The sequence below is a fragment of the Montipora foliosa genome, chromosome 6 (assembly GCF_036669935.1).
Source record: "Montipora foliosa isolate CH-2021 chromosome 6, ASM3666993v2, whole genome shotgun sequence".
Classification (NCBI taxonomy): domain Eukaryota; kingdom Metazoa; phylum Cnidaria; class Anthozoa; order Scleractinia; family Acroporidae; genus Montipora; species Montipora foliosa.
The window spans coordinates 34426982-34436943 of NC_090874.1; the positions used below are offsets into that span (position 1 = coordinate 34426982).

Here is a 9962-nt window from a genome sequence, read left to right on the forward strand (position 1 = left end):
CAATTTCTCTTTTATTCTTGATTGTGTTCGCATGAGAGGTGGGGGTACCTCACCGAGGCGGGCTGCTCGGTCAGCAAGGCCCGGTAACCCGCTAAGGTGGGGTGAGTTTTTTACCATGTGAATGCTGAAGGTGGGGTACCCCGCCTGACTGGGGTGATTTATCTTTCGTTTGAACATTTCGCCAAAGCATTTGGAAACCTCACCACAGTGCCCCGAGGCTATAACATTGCATGTGAAGTCTCGCTTTTTTTGGCTACGGGTAGGCGATGTACCTCACCTATCCGGGGTCCCATACCTCCATGTGAACAGGCCCAAAGTGAAAGTAAAGGGATTTTACACTCCCTGTTCACGATGACACAATTTCCAGCACTCTTTAACGGTCGCTTACGCAATGGAATGTTTTTCCACCCCGGCGCCAAGGGAGTAAAAGCCTCCGACATTATGCAATGGTAAAAAGACCTTGTAGCGCCAAAATAGCTGTCCATGTCTGTCACTAGCCGGTGAAATCAATGCTGTGTGCATGCACAAGGTTGTGCAGAGCACTCGCCTCCCACCAACGCGGTCCGTGTGCATCACGCGTGGTTTGAGTTTGTTGGTTCTCTAATCTACCACGCGAGATTTTTCTCCAGGTACTCCGCCGGTTTTCCCCTCTACTGAAAAACCCACCTATGACTTGATTTTTGTACAGTGCCCACAATTAGTGCTTCAGCACTAAATACAGTTGACACTTATTAGTAAAGTTTATCATTATTAATCGTGCTTCCCTTGCTTCTAGTCTGGTGCCTTGTAAAGCCAACGTTTGCTGACTAGCAAAGTTGAACGGGATTAAAATGGAGATGTTCACGACTTTTTACTTGCTTGTTGCGTGCAAAAGATTGCTATGACATTTCTTGGATATGGTTTCCGGTTCATCTTTAACTGTTAGAGAAGTCGCAAAAAGTAGCAGTAACACGGAGGAAAAGCATAAAAAGGAGAAGCTAACACTTGTTTTGTCTCAAGTTATTTTATTCCCTGTATAAAAATATTTCCTTGTATTGTGTAACAAATATGAATATATTTTACAACGTCACGCAGTTTAGGTGATATAAATAAATTAATTGCAGGTTCGGCAATCTATTCCCGCCTGCATCATAAATACAGATTCGCTGACATTTCAACTTTATAATATTGTTAAGTTCTGATTTACACGTGGAAAAAACAGTTTTTGAGTGCTTGACGTCAAAGCATAATACCGGAAGTCGAAATGTTACAAGAATGTCCTGAATCATTCACAATTATCGCCTGCCCTTGGCAATTCCGCTTGCTTCACAGTCTGTTGGCTGTATCTTAAGTCCAAGATACAGATCCTTAAAGCAACCGGACATTTGTAGAGGATAGTTCTAAAAGATACAGCCTCTTGCCAACTCATCAAGGCGGATCGTGGGGGCTATGATGGCCGACTCTCACTGCTAAACACGAGCCATTACATAACAGTTGTTGCAAAATGTACTACGTATGAAAGGTTATTCACTGTAGCCACAATTTAAGAGGTCTTCGATTTCGCACTCGTTCCGGTTCATTGCCATCCTTTGTTTGCTTTTGTGATGCGACGATGTGGTTCTTCTCGAACACCCACATTTTCCGTTGATCTTCCTTGCTTGCATCCGTTCGTGAACCGGGCAGCACTACGGCGCACTGAATTTCCTGTTCCTCCAGCTGCTTCTCTTAGGTTTTAACACAGGACTACTTGCTAACGCTACTTGTGCCATCAAGGCCGTAAACACGCCGCTAACGTTCACATCAAATTTTGCCGACGTCTCGGCTAGAACACAGTTTTTCCCTCGCGAAAGACTCGATGCGATGGCATGACTTTTTAAGTGCTTATCAGTTCCTGAAGTCAAATCACATTTGTTTCCGACTAAGATCATAGGCACATCATCTCTGCCTTTTGCCGCGTAAATTTCTTGCTGCAATCGGAGCGCTTCGTTGAGCGAATCACTGTTATCTACTGAATATACAAGAATGAACGCCTCTCCAAATTGGTATGTCACTTTCCTCATGGCAGGAAATTGGTACGTTCCCGCTGTGTCTAGGACTTGCAAAAAAGCACTAACACCCTTTCTTAGTTGTATTGGTTTCTCGTACAAATCCTCCACGGTCGGATTGTGGCACTCCGTAAAAGCTTTACTGACAAAGCGCGATACAAGGGACGTTTTGCCAACGCCGCCCGCGCCGAGTACAACCACGTTAAAAACGTTCCTTGGAAGAGGTAGCGTGTCCACTGAATTGCGCCATTTCTCGCCCACTTTTCTCATCCGGCCTTTCACGCTTAAGGGCATGATGGCACACGATTCACGATCTTCGTTGTTCCACTCACTTGTCTTGGTTATCTTTCGTATAGCATCTGACTAAAAACATGATGTCTCCCTAATATTTATACCGCATTCTAATCCTATTAACATCTGGTTGTAATAAAGTATTTTTGGCACTCGTTGTAATAAACCGCGTTATGCACGATTGGGGAAACTACTGAAACAACATGAAACGTGAGATTACAAGTGGGAAAACAAACAAAGACGTTGCCCTTAAAGTGATAGATATTCAAGTGAATTACTTATCAATGCGACATGGGCACGCCAACGGCAAGTTACACTATCAGCGAGGAATTTTGACAAGTCAGTGATTAGGTATATTTTAAGCCATGTGATGACGTCTGAGACGATTGGTATACAAACAAATCTGGTTCCACGCTAACCTTTTACTGGGGTAAGATTTCAAAACATAACGCTACACACACACACGCACACACATGTTATTAACAATTGTGCCGATTTTACTGGTTCATTAATCGTCCTTTTTCATCTTTACTCTTACATGCACACTATTCCCTTAACATTTATCATAAAGAGAATCGGAGAGTTGTTAAATATATTATCAGCAGACACCAACAAAAATGCAATTAACCCACGTACAATTCATCTGTTTCGATTTTCCCTCAATTGCTTTTCCACGCATTTAGTTGGGTTCACTTCAAAAACAAATACCAATCATTAACTTCAGGATTAGGAAGGCCTGCTATCTAGGTTTTATGACAGCGTATTATTTAAAACCCCGCTGCTGATGCCAAAATATTCATGCTATCAGAAATAAAGTGACCCACAAGCAGATTGCTTCACATCAATCGATGATGAAGACTAAGTTCACCTGTCTTTCCCAGAGGTTTTTCCCCTGTGCCATTTTCCGCGTTTTAATGAGTCGACGTAAACCTGAAGACACTATTGTCTTACAAGGAGAGCCAAGTTAAAGCAGAGTTTACCAGTAGTGTCTTAGAACTGAGATGAGTTGGCGTGGTTTGATAATATAACTGGACTATCGTTAATACATTGTACCCTGAAGAAACTCACTAAAAATTACTAAATAACAAAACAGAAACAATTTTGCCTTTCCATTTCTTAAATTTTATACACTTCAGGTTATGTAACCGTTTAATTCGATAATGGAAACTCAGTTTTTTTTTCAAACGATTAGGGAAATCTCAAGAATTTATGTCTGTATGCAATTCGTTCATGTGTAAGATTAACTTACCTCTTTTACAAGATGCCATCAGTGAGCTAAGCAGTTTTAATCTCCGCAATAGATTAACTCTCAAACTAAACGCAAAATAAACTCACACTTGTTCAAGCTTTTCGTAAGTGTGTTTTAAGTCTTCTACCTGAAAATTGGCTGGTCATAAAATTTCTTTAAAACTATCATGCCACAATGTAGCGTGATGTACATAAAAAAGCCAACAGAATTCTTTGTGATCCATAAAGGCCCTCAAACAGGCCTAAGAGAAGTAGCTCTTGAACATCAGTTAGCGACATTTTTAACATGCTCTTACAGCGCTTTCATAAACTTTGTTTGCTGAACGTGAAAGCACCAGCTAAAGTTAAAAAAAGGCGCCAAATTATTTTAGGAATGCTTAACCTTATTTTTTCGACTACGAGAACGAGCTAAACTCGTAACCGTACTCGTCATCGGTGCTAAAACTCTCTATTATTGAAGGTGAATCAAGTTGAACTCACTTCTATCTATCGCAGTGCTGTTTTTTACCCGTGATGTTTATTATCCGCATTTCATACTCTCCAACCATTTTCTGCACGGGGGAAAAGGCTGTCCTTAAAAGGGCCCGCACGCTTACCGAGAATGACATGCAGTATCTGTTACAGGAATATGGACATAAGAAAGATCTCAGTATTCAACTTCTTTTATCAGGGAAAGATACATTTTCGATTTCTTTTTCCCTTTTCAGAAGAGTCATCTCTTTGCTGAATAATCATTGAGGACTGACAGACATCGAATTTAATGAGACAGCCGTGAATGCAAAAAATACAAAAAATGCCACGCAAACTAAGGCATTTATACCTCTTAAGTTAAACATCACGGCTTGCGTAAGATAACCTTGGAAATTCGCCCGAATTCTCTTCTTTACAACTACCGCTACATGCAATGTTGCACCATAAAATTGTCGCTAAATTCTTGAGACAAGTACGAAATCGTGAACCAATTAGCACATCAAACACACTTGAAAACTCAATTATAGCGAGAAAGCCAGCACGTACAACGAACGCTCAAATCAGGTTACCTGAGCAATTAAAGCAGCTATCTTTGGCTCACCATGCTGCATGGATTATTCGAAACAGAAGCTCTTGATCTAAAACCACCGAAAAAAGCTAACTATAGCTCTGTTATGGCTTCAGTGCTACCAACTAGACGCGAGGATTAAACAACAAACAGAAAACGCTAGGCTGCTACTTGTCTTTTCTCGTGGCTTACTTTTTCTCAAGAAGTACACCTAAATCAAAAATGTTTCATTGATTTTTGACAAGAAGTACTTTACGCCAGATTTTTTCCCGTTCGCCTGAGCAAGACAACCTCAGAATTAGCGACGTTTCGAAACACAAGTAAAGGAACGAGTTAAGGATTATTGTTGTTATTTCAATTTCCCTTTACGACTCCTTCCAATCTTCCTTGATTGTTCCTAAAAAAAACTGGTGAGTTTTCAGACCGGTTATAAAAAACGTGTTTGTTTTTAATTTTTGCCATTAGGGACATAATGTTTTCATTTTACACTTCATTATCCGGGGAAATTACATTCTTAGAAGTTTTCATCTAACAGTCTTTACCGAATAATCCCCGAAGATAGGTATTCAATTTAATGAGGCCTAGAACACGAACACTGCCAAAACTGCCACGCAAATCATAAGCTAGTTATTTTCAGTAGAAAGACAAATATCATGTCCTAATGGTTCTTGCGATTTCTCATCAGTGACGACTGGAAAGTCTAAACATTTTTAGATACCAAACACAGAACTGACTCTTCTGTTATTTATAGACTCTTCGTTCTAAGAAGAGACGACTTTCTTTCTCTTGTCCGATCTGAGTCAACTGGTCGGGCAATTAAGCTAATTTAAGTGGCAATTATTTCATATTCCTTGAGTATTTTCATCCTAGACAGCAAATCTACTCCAACACCTATACTACTCTTGAAAAGAAAAAAAAACCCAGCGATTAAAAATAGTGAAGTGTTTATAGACTATCAACCATTGTGATAGATGGTTTGCAAACAATCTCTTGAGACACAGATAATCGATGCTGGTGGACGAACAAAAGGAACTAATGAGAAACCTATTGTTTTCGTCCACCAACATGGCGGCGATGACCTAACGTGAAAACCACCTATACCACGTACAAATAGGCCTTTGGCAACTAACGATCACATGATACAAAATCCGCCATGCTGGAGGGCAAGCTCATTATTATTCCCCCACTGGGACATTAAAACAAAGAGACCTGAACCAATCAAGCTTGACTTGCCTTTGTTTTAATGTCCCAGTGGGGAAATAATAATGAGCTTGCCCTCAAGCATGGCGGATTTTGTACCATGTGATCGTTAGTTGCAAAAGGCCTATTAATATTAAGAGCATGGGCAAAATTAAAGGATGCATTAAACCTGTAAAAGAACTTTTAATCATTCTTTGCGGCAGTTTAAACTAAACTGCAGCTTGTGATTTTCCATTGCGGTTCTTATTGGAGCGTCAAGGAAGAACAAGTGGTTTAACAGTTTAAAAATCCTATCCGCGATATGAACGATCCCTCAGGCAAAAGTCAATTACATGGCATTCGAATCAAGATAAGCCGTTCAAATCAAATGGAATTACATAATTTTTTAGGCGTCTTTGCGTCAATGCGATCAAAGTCATCGGTGTTGGTGAGTGCAGAGTCCAGTTCAAATCTTAGACTACGCCCGAAGACGACTATCTGCAGTTAATGTCACGCTATCACCAACATTTACAAATAATTGGTATGTCAACCCTTGTTTATCACTCTGTATGTTATCTCACACGAAGCATTTACAAAATGTTTACGACACGCTTCCATTGGATAATTAGAGAAATTCGACAAAATCATTTAGATCAAATCAAACTTGTTTACTGGCATGATCTACAGAACATTATTTGGCTGCATAGCATACATCTACGAAGTTGTTTTCCATGAGACAAAGCACGGGGAAATACGAAAAAAACAAAACAAACAGGCTTAAATGGCTCTTAAACCTATGACCCTGATAAAAGCGTCGTTCGCCGTGCGGTTACATAAGCAACTATATGACATGTAAGCCGCGCCAAGCAGCCGGTGAGCGCAAAGCCCATTTTCAGAAAGCTTCCAGTTCTGCGATTTCAAAAACAAAATTGGAAAACATGGTTTAGTAATTATTTCCACGAGCACTTCACAGCTAACATCATGAACAACGCAGTATTATTGCGAAATCGATTACTAGATGTTTAGAATACTTGAAGAAACCATCCTTGTTCCAATTAAACTAATGACATCTTAATCACTTATCTATTCAGTCAAGATAACCCAAAGTAAAGTTTGGAATTCGTTCCTTTCCGTCTGATAAACTTCCGCTGATCACAGTTCCCAACGGGTTTAAACACGTGGTGATGAGGACGTTCACACCAAAAGTAACAGGGGGGTTCATCGTCTGTTTCTCGGACAAAGATCACATGTTTGGTGGTACAAAGACAAGAAGAGACAAAATAAAGATCAAGGCTTGTGAAGTATAACGTTAACTAATGGTAGAAAAATACAAGCTAATTCACGGAAGCTATTGTAGCTTCTATCATTAAGAGAGCTTTAACGTTGAAGAAAATATTTTAGAAAAACACTCCTGCCATTGCTAAAATCGTAGAGGCTCTTTTGTGCCTTCGACAAGCTCGAGGAACGACCAGACTGGATGTCCCCCCCCCCCCCCCCCCCCCCCCGGGCAAGGATTACTTTTGATAGGGGACAGCATTTACTACGTGTACAACAAATTGCACTAAATTTTCGTCAGTTCTTAAGCAAGGGGGGAAAACGGTACAATGAAATAAATTTTAAGTTACCAATGGAAAAGTTCGTCCCATATGAAGTTATAAAAAAATAAGACTCTTCAATCTCAAGTACAACCAATCAACTACATTTTCGACGAGCTGAAATCGCCAGTAGCTGTAAAGATAAAGGGCCAACCTAAATAACACACATTCATGAGAAGAATAAAATTTGAACGGTTAAAGAAAACTCCAAATAAGGTAAAAAAAAGACACTGCAAAATACGCAGTAATCAAATCCACATTGCACTCATTGAGCAAAAAACTTCAAGGAAATGAATTTCACCCTCCGAACAAGAAATAGTCTCACTGATTAATCATTTGTGCACGATGTTTTCATTATGCAGCCGTCACCAATGATGACTAAGACGATCCCTAAGTCTGAACTTAGAACTTCCTGTAACGTTGTTTTGGGGGAATTATCTCGAAACTGGTCTAAACCACGAAGATAAAACCTTGTTATCAAGTACGAAGGCCCACAACACACGAAACCCTTTGGTCAAACCTCTGCCGGGGAATCCAAAATCTTTCTTGTTAAGAGTTTATTCCTTTCAGGCAAAAAATAAAAAGGAAAATGACCGAGTTGAACGCCCTTCTCCGAAAAGAGGTGTGGAGGTATGTTGCAAGTCACCGTCACCCTTGTGATGGCATGTATGGCATCGACCCTTAAGGCATTTGACTGAATGTCGTTTTTCCCTCACAGCAAATTGCTGTGGAAAGATATATTTAAGTCCCTTGATATCATGTTATAAAGATGAACATCATTATTTAAACAACAAAAAAAGAAACTGAAATAACGAAAATTGGTGCTTTGAAGGCCTTCCAATCACCACAGACCACACCAAGACGAAGACGAAACGCCTCAACGGCGACTACCCAAAAAGGAAATACGATTTTTTGAATTTGCAAGATACCACTGACAACCTCGGCAAGCAACGTATGAGGCCCGAACTTGTTCTTATGCAACTAAAGGCTACGATGCCACTGCCTCGAATTATGCACAAACGAATCTGGTGCCGTTACACATCTCATGAACCGAAAACAACAACCCCATGAAAAGGACAGAAACGGTCCTTACATTTGAGAAATAGTAGTCGATTTTCAGATCATTTCGACAATAATTTTTTTTCCAAGAAATAAACAAATGCAACAACAGTGTATTTCCGTAGGTTGCAATTAGAAAATTCAGTTGCAAAGCGTTGGAGAAGAACTATTGTGACTTGCAGGTCAAATCCTCGTAACATCTGAATAATTCAAGTTCCTTTGCACCTCAATAAGCTCAGTTTCCATGAAGAACAAAAAACGGAAAAGCGTTCTTTGAATTTTTTCAAAAGTAGCGGGAAGCATTACCTGCGTTAACTTCCTGGGGAAATGTTCGCACGTAAACGGCCGGCTATTAATTAAACATGCTTGAAAACGATCTTGCTCGAGGAAAGCACATGCTAATGAGATGTTTTTAGCCTACGACACACAATTCCAGTCAGGAAATTAGTAAAGAGAATCAAACTAACATTTAACGTACATATTTGCGCAGGATGTAGGTGTACTTCTCCCGTCGAAAATTCACTGGGAACATACCAAAGAATTTAAACGTCCTTTTAGACGGAGTTGAATAAAATGCCTCAAAGATCTGATTCTCAAGAATTTCATGTGATCTTCTCCTTTATTTCAAACTGTCGTTTATTTGTCTTACACTGGAAAAGTGAACAAACCAGAGGACACTGCTCATCTCGTTCGCTGAATAACAATGAGCCTCGAGGCATTGAGTGAATACCACAACTTATTATCGGTAATCTATCTTTTCTTTTGTTAGTTTAGTAGTTGTGACATTTCAGTTTCTGTGGATGAGAGTATTAGTTTCAACAATTCAGCGTTTCGGCGCGATTTAGCATTTTCACCGAACACACCGGCAGTGAGATCTTTCTCAATTTAATACCTCCATAAACGGGCTATCTGTCCCGAATTGCTTCGGTGAGATATGTTATCTTTATGGCCCAAATGATTATAATGAGGTTTTGGCCTGTTTTGTCAGGACGAAAAATACTTTTTCCTGACAAAATCATGCGGAGTGTTCAGTTTCCTGTAAAAGTCTATTAATAATGTTATCCACGGAATTTGTAAGAAGAAAGGGAAGACGTTTTCGGCAGTTTTTTTCCTCGGTAAATAATAAACTCGGTAATATTCCAAACTGAATAAATTCACGCTTGTTTTTTTTTGGTGAAAAAAAAAAAAAATAAGAGGAAAACGGGTAAAGATCTTGAAAAAGAGTAGGGAAGTAATCCAAACCACACGCCAAAGCAGCGAAAAGAACCGATTTCATGTGGACAAGGGCACGTGTGCGCCGTCACCACTACTCAAGACACCACAGAACGAACACGATGATGAGATACGACGCCAAACCCTTCCCCATCACACAAGCCCTTTTCTAAAAGTAACCAGAAAATAACTGGAATATTAAAAAGCGTCTTAGTACGCCTAAGCTTTAAAGAGCTCGTGGCAATGACTACCCATCCAATTGCTTTTGCCAAGGCAGGCTATTTTTGCGCGTTAACAGCTCCGTTACGAGGATAC

The 9962-nt window shown here is 40.0% G+C and overlaps 2 protein-coding genes across 2 annotated transcripts in view; both read right to left on the reverse strand.

The window, feature by feature from the left end:
- Nucleotides 1-9962, reverse strand: part of LOC138007199 (DENN domain-containing protein 5B-like) — a 77415-nt gene that overhangs the window by 9444 nt on the left and 58009 nt on the right. The gene's annotated exons all lie outside the window — the stretch shown is intronic.
- Nucleotides 985-2404, reverse strand: LOC138007197 (ras-related protein Rap1-like). The gene has a single exon (XM_068853976.1). It carries the CDS (start codon nt 2316-2318, stop codon nt 1665-1667), a length of 654 nt encoding a protein of 217 aa, XP_068710077.1. The 5' UTR covers nt 2319-2404; the 3' UTR covers nt 985-1664.

What these genes read in the sequence shown, in the direction of transcription:
- LOC138007197 (XM_068853976.1), bottom strand. Translation starts at nt 2,318, where the DNA reads ATGCCCTTAAGCGTGAAAGGCCGGATGAGAAAAGTGGGCGAGAAATGG.